Source organism: Stenella coeruleoalba (assembly GCF_951394435.1).
Source record: "Stenella coeruleoalba genome assembly, chromosome: 14".
NCBI lineage: Eukaryota > Metazoa > Chordata > Mammalia > Artiodactyla > Delphinidae > Stenella > Stenella coeruleoalba.
The window spans coordinates 82,646,844-82,662,593 of record NC_137160.1 but is presented as its reverse complement, the minus strand read 5'-3'; the positions used below and the strand labels follow the sequence as shown (position 1 = coordinate 82,662,593).

At 38.6% G+C, this 15,750-nt stretch overlaps 1 protein-coding gene across 1 annotated transcript in view; it reads right to left on the bottom strand.

Annotated features, from left to right (window-relative positions):
- Nucleotides 1-15,721, bottom strand: part of KNTC1 (kinetochore associated 1) — a gene marked incomplete at its 3' end in the record, with an annotated part of 66,734 nt that extends 51,013 nt beyond the window's left edge. The window contains 13 exon segments of the mRNA XM_079942622.1: nucleotides 736-834; nucleotides 1,364-1,418; nucleotides 1,769-1,884; nucleotides 2,098-2,150; nucleotides 2,504-2,597; nucleotides 3,411-3,521; nucleotides 3,766-3,800; nucleotides 4,911-4,988; nucleotides 5,577-5,655; nucleotides 6,546-6,661; nucleotides 8,389-8,509; nucleotides 13,368-13,538; nucleotides 15,636-15,721. Coding sequence (XP_079798748.1) covers nucleotides 736-834; nucleotides 1,364-1,418; nucleotides 1,769-1,884; nucleotides 2,098-2,150; nucleotides 2,504-2,597; nucleotides 3,411-3,521; nucleotides 3,766-3,800; nucleotides 4,911-4,988; nucleotides 5,577-5,655; nucleotides 6,546-6,661; nucleotides 8,389-8,509; nucleotides 13,368-13,496 — 1,086 coding nt within the window. The 5' untranslated portion in view covers nucleotides 13,497-13,538; nucleotides 15,636-15,721.
- Nucleotides 15,722-15,750: the final 29 nt, after the last annotated feature.

Below are 15,750 nucleotides of genomic sequence, written 5' to 3'. Positions count from 1 at the left end.
ACCACAAATGGAGAAAGCCCGTGCGCAGCAACGAAGACCCAATGCAGCCGAAAATAAATTAAAAAAAAAAAAATCCGCCTGCCAATGCAGGGGACAGGGGTTCGATACCGAGTCTGGAAAGATCCTACATGCCGCGAAGCAACTTAGCCCATGCGCCACAACTATTGAGCCTGTGCTCTAGAGCCCACGAGCCACAACTACTGAAGCCTGTGTGCCCTAGAGCCCACACTGCAACTACTGAAGCCTGTGCGCTCTAGGGCCTGTGTGCTGCAACTACTGAGCCTGAGTGCTGCAACTACCGAAGCCCATGTGTCTAGAGCCCGTGCTCTGCGACAAGAGAAGCCACCGCAACGAGAATCCCATGCACTGCAACGAAGAGTAGCCCCCGCTCGCAGCAACTAGTGAAAGCCTGTGCGCAGCAACGAAGACCCAAAGCTGCCAAAAAAAACCCAAAAAAGCAAGGAATAACCTCCCCCAAATTAACAATCATCTGTATTTCCTGTGGAGACAAGAAAATTGAATGTGCAGTTGACTGATGTTTTATTTGATTAATTTCCTTCTTTTTAAATGAAGACTGACCTCCTGTAAATATATTCGAGGACCTCTGATAACAATAAATATGGTTTACCTGAGATCTATCCAGGTATTCCACTAGGCTCCACTCATGCTTAGCTTATTCTTTTTTTTTTTTCAATTATAAAAAAATATATTAGTTCAAAATACACATCAACTTACTGAGCTAATTCCTGTTTGGACCAGAGAAGAAACACCAGATACTTCCAAAGAATATAGTATTTCCATCATAGGTAATGAATAGACCATGAGGTTTCTCATCTAAGAAAAGTAGGACAGCAATTAATGTCTTAGGTCAATATAAACCTATGAGCACAAGACAGCACTTCACAATCCAGGGCATAGATTAAAACACTTGATACGAAGTTAAGTGCAAAAAATAAGTAAATCTGTTACTGTATTATTTAAATGTTACATAGAAAATTATGTTCTATCCTACCTTTTAAATCTGTTAAATGAAAATCCACGTACCTGGAGTCCATTCTACAATTTGTTTTTAAGGCAAATGTAATTCCTCAGTGCCAGAACTACATTAAGTATCACTATAATAAACATTTTCTTATAGACATTTTAATTCCTGAAATGCTCCAATTAAAATGTGGAGCTGAGATTTACACCTTTTTTTTTTTTAATGAGAAAAAAGAGCTCTGCAGGGTTATTTCTGATCTGTCAAGTACCTGTGTGAACTAAGAGCTAATATGCTGTGAGTACTACTTAACAACTAGTACTCCTATGTTAATGCTATTTCTAACACATAATATGGACGAATGTGATATAAATTTTCCAATACCTTCTTATTAGTAGTAGTTGTCAGAGCTACTAACTTGAGATTTGTAATCCCTTGCCTGAAAGAGAAAAGAAGGTTTAAGTGAATCAAAGAAGCCAACTGCTAGACATAAGCTAAGTCAAAGTGATATCCTTGTATAAAAGTTAAAATTAATTCACACAGAAGATACTGAACTTGACTTCTGAATGTTTATGGCCCAGACTCACACTCTTTCTAACACATTCACATGGAGGTTTTTGTGTTGCCTATTTGTTCTCAATGAATTTGGCTAACAATGAAATGGTCTTTACCCTGTCAGTCTGTTCACAGCGTTATCTAGAATGTAACACATAAGAAATGATCTGAACAGAATCAGGCAAGAAACCTGGTTCTAACAGAAGGGAAATCAATATGAGTGTCATAATGTACCACGTGACTGATGAAGGTGAATCTGCTTCTGTGGTGAGAAGAAAGTCTTCTATGTGAAGGGAGGGCCAGTTCCATATGGGAGTTAGGGTGTAAATATCCCATAAGCTCAGCACGTTCTGCAAAAGAGACATTTCATTGATACGTCCTCTTAACGACTAAAAATTTACATTTTGGAATCTATCTTTTGATACGTAACTGAAATAAAGCACATTACACAAGGTAGTAATCTACCCTGGCTAAAGTCCTTGTCTTTGTTAAGTTCAACAAAATTTCTGTCGTTAAACATAACACCAAGTGAAAATACTTAAGGGGAAGTATCAGAAACATACATTGGTATCAAGAACAAAAAGTAGATTATCTATCAGCTGGAACTTCTTTGCACCTACAAAAGAGAAAACAAGGTGTGTAAGGACTATGTTTCTGGGTTACATATAGCCATATTTAAAATAGTAAACTAACATATTTACGGAAAGGCAGAACTACCCTTAAAAAAGAAGTTCCCATTCCCACTTATTCCTGTTTCTCTACTTTTTTGTAGGATCACTAAAACGTAAAACCTCCCAAAATGAAGAGTAACAATTGCAGCATGTTAAGAAGCCAAATACACGGACAATCATCAGACTAAGCTGGCTTGTTTCCAAGGTTTGGTAAAACGGCTCATATGCCAGACTTAGTGTACTGGCATGAAAACGACAACTCACAAGTACCAAAAGTAGTTTCATTAACTGATTTTACCTTCAATAATCTCTGCATCAATAACACTCTTAACGGTCATCCCTTTCCTAGAAGAATCTGGTTCCCATTTTGAGAATGCACAATTACCAGTTCCCTACAGAAGTGAAAATAGTATGTCAATTACAAACTTGGGTCTAGATCTGAATTCTCCTCCAAGTAGAAACATCTAAGTTGTACATGTGACGAATTTCAAAATATATTTATATATTCAAGCCCAGCTAGCTCTTATCATCTAGTTCCTCTCTTAGTTTGTTTTCAACAGAACAGAATGGAAAAAACAGCAAACTCCTGCTGTACACTGTTATCACATGAACATTTAATAAGGAGGAGGCATATTCAGGCAACTCACTCTAGAGACATCAGGTAAGCTTCAAGACCTCCTCCAGCATTACAAGATAAAGATAACCTTTGATGAAGTATTTTCATGAAAATAACTACTAATATTTGAAAATAATTCATAAGTATTCATTTCAAATTATTTGAAACCCTGATGAAATACTGAACTAGATACACAAAACGGGGAAAAGTGACTGCTTCTTAACATATTATATAAATTTGGCAAGTAAAAATGTTGTAAGTGCTGTAATAATATAATTCAATATAGAATTTCTGCCTACTCCTTGAATATAGTATTAGATGTTTTGTTTGCTGCTGTTGTTTTTGCCTACACTCATAATTGAAAGACATGCTAAATGTCAGGTAGAGATTAGTGAAAATAAAGATGCAATATTTTTTCCAACACAGAGACTTAGTTATACTTGTTGAGTTAATTTTATGACCTTCATTTTATAATTTCCCTGTTTCTGTTATACAGTACAAATTAATACGTAACTTTACCAAAACTATGTTTTAATGAAGAAACATTTCAGAAAAAAAGCCCAAAATTTTATTAAAAAAAGAGAATTACCCCAATTATCACAGGGATTTCGCTTGCTAAATCACCAGCCACAAGATTGAGACAACCAAGGGTATGACAATTTTCAGTAGAAATAAAACTGGACTTGATTTGTCCTTGTAACTGCAAGATTTAAAAAATAAGAATGTTATATATATGCTCCATAGTCCAAATTCCTTGGAAAGACTGATAAAAAATCAGTTTAAATCAATAGCTATAAATGTATTTTTTAAAATAGGAATGTTATTAAAATGCTTTATCATGCTAATTCCCAAAATATCAACCATTAGACAATTATGCAGAAACACTTTCCTAAACTGACATTAAATCTAAGTTTCAAGAAGACAATGTGGTTTTGTCTTCTTACCTTTTTTGCCGTATGGAAGTCTACCTTTTCAATCGCTGCATGAAAAAGAGAAAGTAGGCTAAATTTACACTATAACCTATAAAATACGTATGAATCTTCCCTTTTGTGTCAAAGTTAAATTACATATAATCTAGTAAGAGGAACACTGGTCAGAAATTCATAAGGTGCTGGTGACTTTTCAGTTTTGCCCTTGACCAATGAAATAAACTGTGATGACATGTTGTACTCAGGGCACCAGCCAGGCTGCCTTACGGTCCCTACAGTGTCTGTCCACACCTTCCCTTAAAAGGTTCTTCCTACTAAGATGGTCTTCTCCCTGCTCCAACTCTCCTATTCAAGCTCTGAAGTCCTACCTGTGAAGTCTTCATCACTTTGCACTCCCTTTTGTAAGAGTTGTTTCACTTGTCTGGCTCCTTCATTAAACTACAGAGAACCATGTATCTTTAAATCTCGTTGTATCCCCAGAACTCGGCACATTCTTAGCACAGAGTAGATCTTTAAAAAGTATTTGTTGGGGCTTCCCTGGTGGCACAGTGGTTGAGAGTCCGCCTGCCGATGCAGGGGACACGGGTTCGTGCCCCGGTCCGGGAAGATCCCACTTGCCGCGGAGCAGCTGGGCCTGTGAGCCATGGCCGCTGAGCCTGCGCATCTGGAGCCTGTGCTCCGCGACAGGAGAGGCCACAACAGCGAGAGGCCCACGTACCGCAAAAAAAAAAAAAAAATTTGTTGAATACGTGCCTGGAATCAATTCCTCAATCTCTGCCAGCTCAGAGGGATGTATGGTCCACACCACTCACTTAGCACACACTCTAGATTATTGCCTTGTATTGTTAACACTTACAAAATCATTTCAGTTTCCAGGTTCATTCATTCCATCAAAAAGTATTTATTACTATGCTAGCGTAACTCCTGTCTCCCCAACTAAGTTGTAAAGTCCTTGAAGACTATAAATAAATATGTCTTCAGATTCTGTTGTAGCCCTAACTGTGGAGAATAAGTATATTATGAATACTTAAAAGTATACCCAATATCATAGAATGTAGTTAAACTAAAATATTCTTAAAGAGTCTATTTTAAAATTTACCTGGAAAACTAATAAGAAATATTGCTGCAAATCAGTAATAAGAAAATAATACATTACTTACCTTGTTGAATTTTTACAAGCTGAAGGTTTGTAATACAAAAAAATCCATTGTTTGTAAGAAGCAGCATATAATAGGTACCTATTAAAATAAAATCAAGCCAGCTTCTTTAAAAGGCACATGATATAAAATTTAAACCAGGGTCCGGATCTAGCTTAAAAGTATGTCCATTTGCTCATTTAAAGTCTAATAATAAAATAACACAGTAACAATACAAAGCTTATTTACAAAGAATTGGTAAGTTATTTGCAAAAACAATGTTAACTTCTTTGAAACTTCTATAAACCAAATTTCATTTGCCAGAAAAAAAGAAACTCAGATATATCAAAATAAATTAAGGAACAGTTAACATTTGTTAAAAAGAAATATGATAAATACGCTGAAACCCATAAGAACATATTAAAAGAATATTAGGTCTCCCTGATAATCTATAGAACTCTCAAAACTGTAAAAAGTTTAGGATATTATACTTAAGAAGAGTACATTTAAGCCTCTGAAAAGAGCTAAAATCGAAAACTTGTTTTTTAAAATAATATTAATTGCATCCCTAGAAAGTTTAACATTGTGTAGGTAACACCAATTAATTTACATAATATATTAACTATAAATCTGATTTTTTGACTGGGTATTAATAAGAAGACATTAAAAAAAGAAATTAAAAGCACTTACCTTCATTTGAACTATCTTTCTCAATAACAAGATTCCGGTAAGTACACTGATTTTCATCATTAGCTTTCTGAACAAAAGCCTAATTGCAAATTAATTTCAAATGATAAGATTAAACCCAGAAAATTACAGTCAAGGATTATATTCTTTAAACTCTAGGGATATCAATTATCATTAGCAATAATTCTGCCTATATTCCAAACATTTTAGTTTTCAAATGGAAAACTATTTACAAGCTTCCTGCAAAAATGTTTATTTTCAATACAAAACTGTTTTGGACAAGTATACTATCTTCAAACCATACTTTTTCAATTTTGCATTTATTTCATATGTTTTGTGGATGAAAAATGTTATCTGCCATATTAGCAAACAAAGGATGCTGCGACCATCAAGCCAAGAGGGAACTCAGGATGGAGATAAACAGGCTGCCCACTGTCAAGCCATCAGGCATTGCAGCAACTCCCAACTGTGCATCCTGAGGGGACTCAGGATGGAAAAGCACAGGATACTGGCCCTAAGACAGCAAAGGTGTATATCAAAGGAATAATTTCAATGAGCCCAGACTCTTGCATCTTCCATACATAGAAAACGCTAAATTTATTAACCCGATATACCTGCTTTTCTTTAACAGTAATCTTTTGATGTTCTGACTACCTGGTCTCCCTTGCAAAACTCCTATGTATCCTGGCTCCTCCCTCACCTCTTCAGAGCTGTCCCTCAGAGCATCTGAGAGGCTGCCTCCTGGGCTTAAAGTTCTCAGAAAGTCTGCCCAATAAAACATAATTCTCAACTTTTAGGTTGTGCACTTTTTTTTCAGACAGTTTCTAAGGTATGATTCTTAAATTCAATGTAAAGAAACATTATTATTTTAATTTAGGCCACAAATCAAGTAATGCTTTGCTAGAGCTTTAGCTTTCTAAAAGATAATTTAGAATTTAGATAATGAAGATGAAAAACATAACAGGGTCTTACATTGGTGAGTAATGTTTGCTTTGATGTTACATGAATAAGATGTAAGTTGCCACTTCTCTCCCCAACCAGAAGAAACTTTCCTTCTTGACATAGGCCAACCACATCCACTTCAGTATCTGAAAATTTCAAGTCAAAGTTAAAAGCTTCCTCTGAAAATGTTTATTTTCAACACAAAATATTGCAAGTTTTGTTATTAAAAGTCAACTCTTTTAAGCTTCTTCTAAATATTTCATGAAAGTAGTGACTAATGTAAAAATGAATGTTACTGACTCTTTGTCAACAAATATTTGCTGAGCACTTAGTATACGCTAAGCACTGTTCTAGGTCTTTGGCATATATCTGAGAATAATAACAAGAGTCCCACCTTCATAGAGCTCAAATTCTAAGGCAGAAATAGATGATAAACCGTCAGCATAGTAATCAAATTGTATGACATACACAAAGGTGATACATTCTCTGGAAAAAAGAAAAAGTAGAGCAGCGAAAGAGAACTCAGAAGAGCCATGCAGTATCAGGTGGAGTGCTCAGGAGAACCCCCTTTGATAAGGTGAGATTTGAACAAAGATTTGAAGGAGGTAAGGAAGTTATTGCTTGCACACAGCAAGAAGGCCAGGGGGAATGACATGGAGATCGGGAGGGAAAGACTAAGAGATAAAAGCAGTAACATATAAATTGCTTATAACTAAAATTATTCAGCAGCAATATCTTTATACAAAAGTATTATATGTAGGGATTTCCCTGGTGGCACAGTAGTTAAGAATCCGCCTGCCAATGCAGGGGACAACAGGTTTGATCCCTGCTCTGGGAAGATCCCACATGCCGTGGAGTAACTAAGCCCATGTGCCACAACTACTGAGCCTGTGCTCTACAGCGCATGAGCCACAACTACTGAAGCCCACGTGCTGCAACTACCGAAGCCCACGTGCCTAGAGCCCATGCTCCGCAACAAGAGAAGCCACTGCAATGAGAAGCCTGCGCACCGCAACGAAGAGTAGCCCCCGCTCGCTGCAACAACAGAAAGCCCATGCACAGCAACAAAGACCCAACGCAGCCAAAAATAAATAAACAAACAAATTTATTTTAAAAAAAGTATTATATGTAAAACACAGCCTCACTTTTAATTGGTGAAAGTGTGAATCTTGGGGACCCATCAGGGTAGATGCGTTAATATTCCACAAAATATGGGTTTCTCTCCTGCAAACTGTGATCAAGATTTTGTTCTTATGTGCATACCTTCTAATTCCTTTTCATCTACGTTCTTTTTAAAAATAATTAATTAATTAATTTTCAGCTGTTCTTACGCAAACACTTCAATAACCATCTTTCCCTCAAAATTTCAGAAAAAAATTCATAATACTATCACCTATTTTCCAGCATAATCACTGACTTGTCTGTCCCTTAATTTACTCTGAAGCCCATACTTGCATATACACACTTAAAGCCCTTTAACTCAATAAAGAATTAATTCATAAGTACTTTTAAAAAACTTTTTATAGTGCTAAAAGTATTCAAATTATCTGTTGATGGTATTGAAATTATGTACAAGATTCAGGAACTTAAACATAATTGGGCTCAACTGTTTTCTACAGTATTCTAACACAAAAACCACGCAAATAAATTGCTGCTTTCCATGTATGTTTTTCTTTAGATTTATTGAGAGAAGGGATCATCTCAGTACCTGTTCCGTCTGGTACTCAGCACAAGGCACTCAAGATTAATTTCTTGAAATTAGTGTAATTTTGAGTCTTATAAATAATGGAGTAAAGAAAAGGCAATACTGTAGAAATTGGTAGCAAGATATAGATGACTTCCAGTTTATTTTACTGAATTACATTAGACTTACCAAATATAAGATGCAATTGAAGCAATCTACAAATACTGTCCAACAGTATCACTGATTGGTCCGCTACAATAATAAACCCATCACTTAAGCTGCATGCTTGTAGTTTTGGATTTAACGAGGCCTGTAGGAGGAAAAGCAGGACTAAAATAAAACATTTTTATACATGTTTAACAATACCTATCAATAGTATCACCACAGTCACAATCACCCAAGTTTAAAACTTCACCTAGGGCTTCCCTGGTGGTGCAGTGGTTGAGAGTCCGCCTGCCAATGCAGGGGACACGGGTTCATGCCCTGGTCCGGGAGGATCCCACATGCCGCGGAGCGGCTGGGCCCGTGAGCCATGGCCGCTGAGCCTGAGCGTCCGGAGCCTGTGCTCGGCAACGGGAGAGGCCACGGCGGTGAGAGGCCCGCGTACCGCAAAAAAAAAAAAAAAAAAAAACTTCACCTAATAGGCCTTCTTTCTTTAGCCCATATATCTAATAGTCAAGCTTTTCTTTGTATGATATATATATATCTAATTAGTCAAGCTTTTCTTTGTATGATATATCTTGAATCCATTCAGAGCCTAGAACAGGGAAATAGTCCAGGGTTGCTAGAACAGGGCAAAGGATTCGAAAGTACAAGTCTTTGTTTCCTAAGGGCCGAGCTTATGCCTGGAGAAGCCAGCAGGCATTAACGTAAATGAATGAACCAATACTGGCATAAAGTCTCAGGGTCTGGGAAACAACAGGGAGCAGGACTGTGAACTGGAGGGCACGAGGCCCCACATAAACTAAAGAGAGCAGAGTCAGCCAGATGAATGCCCTGTGGAAATGCGATCCTGGCATGGCCACTGCTTCCAATTTACCAAGAATATCTGGATCTTTATGTGAAATATTCTAATTTTTAAATATTGGCAACTAAGTCAACATTTTAAAAAACACAATGCAAGCCAAATATGAGTCTCCTGTTTGTAGCTTCTATTGATTAGAGCTTCCCACATATAATCTTTTTTTAAATTAATTAATTAATTTTTAGTTGCACTGTGTCTTTGTTGCTGTGTACGGGCTTTCTCTAGTTGTGGTGAGTGGCGGCTGCTCTTTGTTGCGGTGCAAGGGCTTCTCATTGCAGTGGCTTCTCTTGTGAAGCACAGGCTCTAGGTACATGGGCTTCAGTAGTTGTGGCACACGGGCTCACTAGCTGCAGCTCACGGGCTCCAGAGCACAGGTTCAGCAGTTGTGGTGCACAGGCTTACTTGCTCCATGACATGTGGGATCTTCCTGGACCAGGGTTTGAACCCGTGTCCCCTGCATTGGCAGGTGGGTGCTTAACCACTGTGCCACCAGGGAAGCCCTCCACACATAATCTTGAAGCCGTCAGATAGCTCAGTAGTTGAGAAGGCTGTCACTTACTAGCTGAGTAATCTCAAGCAAATGCCTCAACTGACTCTCTGGTAAAGCTGGAGTAATAATAATAATAATAATGCCTACAAGGCTGGCTGTATGGAGATTCAATGAATTAATTCATGTAAAGGGCTTAGAAGGGAACCTTGCCTGTAGCATATGCTGGGATAAAAGTTAATTACTCTTAATCTTCTCTGACAAACTAAGCCAATCAACTCATTTTATACCTGTTTCAATGGTCACCTTCTGCAGGTGTAACTTTTGAAAACTACATTCTGATCCCTCTTATACTTTTTTTTTAAAATAAGTTTTATTTATTTATTTATTTGTTTATGGCTACATTGGGTCTTCGTTGCTGCATGCAGGCTTTCTCTAGTTGCGGCAAGCAGGGGCTACTCTTTGTTGTGGTGCGCGGGCTTCTCATTGAGGTGACTTCTCTTGTTGCAGAGCACGGGCTCTAGGTGTGCGGGCTTCCATAGTTGTGGCATGCAGGCTCAGCAGTTGTGGCTTGCGGGCTCTAGAGCGCAGGCTCAGTAGTTGTGGCACATGAGCTTAGTTGCTCTGCAGCACGTGGGATCTTCCCAGATCCAGGCTCGAACCCGTATCTCCTGCATTGGCAGGCGGATTCTTAACCACTGCGCCACCAGGGAAGCCCCTGATCCCACTTATACTCTTAACTTGCTTCTTCAACTAGTGAAAAGTTACACCAAAGTGTCGCAAAGAAGAAACTGTGCTACACGTCCTAGGGGTCTATCCAGGCTGTATTCTTTGCCTGGACTGCTCTTCCCCCTCTTCTTTTTAAGACTTTTTTTGGCCATGCCGGGAGGCTTGTGGGATTTTAATTTCCCAACCGAGGATTGAACCCGGGCCCTTGGCAGTGAGAGTGCAGAGTCCTCACCACTGGACCACCAGGCAATTCCCAAGACTTTAATTTTTAAGAGCAGTTTTACAGTTCATAGCAAAATTGAAGGGGAACTATAGAGATGTCCCACATAGCCCTGTGTTCCACACATGCATAGCCTCCCACATTGTCAATGTTCCTCGCAATTGATGAACCTACATTGACACATTATAATCACCCAAAGTCCACGGTTTACATTACAGTTCACTCTTGGTGTTGTACATTCTGTGGTACACACATCTAGCATTATGGTCTCATACAGAATATTTTCCCTACCCGAAAATCCTCTGGGCTCTGCCTAGTCAACCTTCCCTCCAACCCCCAAACCCTGGCAACCGCTGATCTTTTTTTCACTGTCTTTTCATTTTCCAGAATGTTATAGAGTTGGAATCAAACAGTATTGTTTGATCAAACAGGTTGTTTACTCCTTGTGTGAGTTTTAGATTGTGTTTTTCAAGGACTTGGTCCAGTTCATTAGGCTATCAAATTTGTGGGCATAGAGATGTTCATAATATTCCTTGATTATCCTTTTAATGTCCACAGAATCTGTGGTGATGCCCCCTCTTTTATTCCTGATATTAGTAATTTATGTCTTCCCTCTTTTTTCTTAGTTATCCTGGCTGGTGGCTTATAGATTTTATTCATGTTTTCAAAGAACCAGCTTTTGGTTTCATTGATTTTCTCCATTGATTTCTTATTTTCAATTTCATTAATTTTTGCTCTCTTGTTATTTCTTTCTTTCTTTTAAAAAAGATTTTATTTATTTGGCTGCAGTGGGTCTTAGTTGCGGCATGTTGGATCTAGTTCCTTGACCAGGGATCGAACCCGTGCCCCCTGAATTGGAAGCATGGAGTCTTAACCACTGGACCACCAGGGAAAGTCCATCTTCTTTTTCAGGTTTCCTAACTTGAAACTTAGATTATTGATTTTAGATTTTTCTAATATATGCATTCAATTTCCCTCTAAGCACTTTTGCTGCATTCCACATATTTTGGTAAGCTGTGCTTTCATTTTCCCTGTTTTTTCTTAAGGCCCAAGTCAGGTGCTAGTTTATGAAATGCTCCTTAAATTGTCCCAACCCACAGTGAGCTCTCCATCCTCTGAATTCCTACTGCATTTACTGTCTGTACCATTCATTTGGTAGTTCTCATATACTGACTTGCACATCTAGATAGATATCTTTTATTGCTTGTGTCCTGTCTGCCTAACTTTAAGGAAAGATCCTAAAGAGAAGAGATAATGTTACCTTACCAAGGGCCTAGCATGGGTTGTGAACATAGCATTTGCTACAAGTAATGCCCCAAGCTAATAACAAATGGAATTTTAGTTGTTAACTGAATTCAAAGCTCAATACACACTATTACTTTTCAACAGTAGCCCTCAGAGATCAAGTGGCCTGGGCCACTTCCATCTTTTAAGGCTGCTGGTAATATTAAAAAAATAAAGAAATACCACTTTCTCATTACAGAACTTATGGTATTCTTTACCCTTTTGCCTTAACAAATAAACAATTTAATGCCAAAGAACATAATTTATCTGTATTACTCATAAAAATTATAAATCCTGTGACTTTTAAATGCCACAAAGCAGTAAAGGCTGACAACAGGATACAAGCTGAATAAAGAATGATTATTTTAAAAATCCCTATTGGCCAGTGTCTCTGAATGCTCATTTGAAGAAAAGTCAAAAGCCTACACTTGAGGCCATTTGTGAATAAGGTTCCCCAGAGGAGGCCCTGCCTTTCTAGCCCTAAAAAATACAAATCTTGTCTGGTCTCTTCTCCTTTCTTTTACACTTTTTTTTCTTAATTAGAGAACTAAACATTACGTTAACTTACTATGGGAAGTAGAGGAATCCTGGGCTATAATACTGTGACAGAAGATCATTTGCACTTTCTCTAAAAGAAACTTTTGTTTATCACGACCATCAAAATTTTAACAAAAGCAAATTACTAAGAAAGCAAATCAAAGATAAAAAACTAAGAGCAGGGCTTCCCTGGTGGCGCAGTGGTTGAGAGTCTGCCTTCCGATGCAGGGGACACGGGTTCGTGCCCCGGTCCGGGAAGATCCCACAAGCCGCAGAGTGGCTGGGCGCGTGAGCCAAGGCTGCTGAGCCTGCACGTCCGGAGCCTGTGCTCCGCGACGGGAGAGGCCACAACAGTGAGAGGCCCGCGTACCAGCAAAAAAACAAAAACTAAGAGCAATATTTTCTGTAAAAGGCAGAGAATACGGTTTCAAGCCTGGTGTGAGAATGGTGGAATAGTTATTAAAAGAAGAAAGTTAAAATATAGAAAGAAATTCATGGAAAGGATAATCTCAACCTCAGTAGAGTGCTTAACTCAGGGGTGGAGTATGAGAAGAGCCCGGGATCAGGAACGGCCTCCAGGGCTTGCTTCGATTCTATTGGTAATGTTTTACTTCCTAAGCTGGTGGTGGATATTCTTTGTATCATTTTATATACATCTGTATGTCTAAAACGTCAAGAGGAGCTATGAAAAATTCAGGTTTGGAATACTGACCATAAGGTGATGCAGGGGGAATTCAGATGGAAATTTCCAGTGATCTGATACTGAACTTTGATTCCCTGAGAAAGGACTATACTCATTTATAAAACATTTACCACGTGGCTACTAGTCTTACTAAACACTCAGTAAAAATTTTGTGAATGAAAACAGTCCGCGTCATAACCATTACCTTTTCGGAGGAGATCTTCGCTAGTAAATCTACTTGATATAAAGCACTTCCATGTTCTTTTCTTGAACCAACACTTAGGTACCCACTTCCTGTATCATCATTTGTTAGCAGCTCAATATCATTCCACATATTTCTGAAATTGTTTTCCTGAGACAGGAACCACTGCCTTCCCTGTGACAACATGTAAAATTAGGCCAAATTTTATTGTTGCATAGACTCCAGTTCCTTGGGAAATGAAAATGCTTTATCCCCCCCTCAAATATACATATGCACACACACATCAATAAGTAAAGACTTCTCTGTCTTTGTGTTATTTCTGTGGTCACTAGACACTTTGGATCAATAAGATACATGGAACTAGTGCTATGGTTATCTCTAGAGAAGAACATATTTGTTTAGGGACACAAGGAAACAATTCCAATCTTACCAATCTGTCCTAGAGCTTCTAGTGTTTTGTGTGCCTAGCTGAAATTATAACAAGTTTTCATTTGGAAAAAACCTTTAACCAATATAGCAATAAATAGTGAAGGCTCTGAAGTCAGACTGTCTGGGATATCTTAGAATGGTAAGGTTCCAGATGAACTTAAAAAAAAAAATGACCATTCATGTTTCCAGTATTGTTATTCAATAAATGAAAATGTTAAGGAGAGGAAGAAAAAATTGCACTAGGCTTCTGACTGGACCAAAGAGTATATTTGTAACCTTTCGAGTCACTTAACTATCTCATCAGCAAGGACTTATATAACTCATTTCATTGGATATGGGTAGGCATAGAATACGAAAATGAAAAACAATCCTTGGATCAAGACTAGTGGGGAACAATAACCAAATAATTACAGTTGCTTTGGTAAGTGCTCGCAGAAATATGTTTTTAAATCTTTGGAAGGTACAGTACAGGGAAGAAATGATTTTTGACTTGGTGTTCTTTCACATTTACTAAGCTGCTTGTACGTAGCTGGAAAGGTCACTATGAGTTTCAAACATTCACAAAACAATGCTTCATTCATGGCAAGCACTCAATTTAAGTGTTATCTAATTCACTACTGTTATTCGTGGAAGCAGGTAACATTTTGGTTAGAAACTTAAGGTCACAGGAGCTTTTTTTTTTTAACTTTTTTTTTTTCCCCCACAGGAGCTTTTTAACTATAGGAAAAGAGTTCTTACTAGAAGTGTAAGCAAGGGCACAAAAACAAAGTATGTTAGAATACACGATTTTAGTGGCTGTGTTTGGGTGGGAGTTGGGAGAAGATTAAGACAGGTTGGAGTGAATACTTTTATGGGGCTCAGAGTCCCATATCTGTAAAAATAGAGAAATATCATCAGCCTCCCAGGTCTGTCACACTCACTCATTTGACAAACGTTTATTGAATGCCTACTACGTGTCAGGCACTGTTCTAGGAGCTGGGAATACAGCTGTGAAGAAGACAGAAAAGGTCTTTGTCATTATGAAATTTATATTCCCGTACGAAGGATAGAGAAAAATAAAATAAAGACGGTATTGAGTAGGCAAGATAGTTTGAATGCATCACTCATTTAATCTGCACAACAACCCATTTTACAGCTGAGAAACATGAGTCAGGGACTAAGTAAACGGCCAAGGTCACCTCAAGCGAGTTAATGATGTAGCTAGACAAGACTCAAATTCAGGCCAGTTATTAACTGTTATACTGCCTCCCTACTAAAAACTAAGTAAACGCAGAATTACAAATAGTGCTCAAATGAATGGGGGGGAGGGGCGCATAAGAAAGACCTGTTTGGTAAGTGAAAGAGATGACATCTGAGCTGAGACCCGAATATCAAGAAGCCGACTATGTAAAGCTCGTGGGGACAAAGATGCAGGCCGAGTACCAAAGGCTCAGAGGGTAGAATGAGTTTGGGGCTGCTGCCCGGACACAGCAAGAATGGAAAAGTGCAGGCGTTAAACGAGCAGGTGGAGCCAATGAATCCTTGATTACAAGACTGAGTTTCATCCTCAGTGCTAGGGAGGGAAAGATACTAAGCAGACCAGTGACATGATGTGATTAACGATTTGAGATTCCTCTGGGTGCCGGGTGAACAGATTAACGAATTAAACGAAATGAAACAGTTTCAGTTAGGCCTCCACGCGTAAATGCTCTCAGCTGGACACCGGGGCCAGCAAGAGCCGACTCCAACCTCTCTCCCGCCAGCGTCTTGAGGGGAAAACACATCGAACTGAGCTGAGGCCTCTGCTCCTTCGACCTGAATCCACCCCCAGCTCCCTACAGCAGCGCGGCTCACCCTCCTCACCTGTAATTGAAGAAACTAAAGAGGAGCACTCAAGTGTATCGTCCCCCCCCACCTTCCGAGCTCCAACAGACGTTCCCAGTCTCTTTAGGGTCTATGCCACAAATTTAAATTGGCG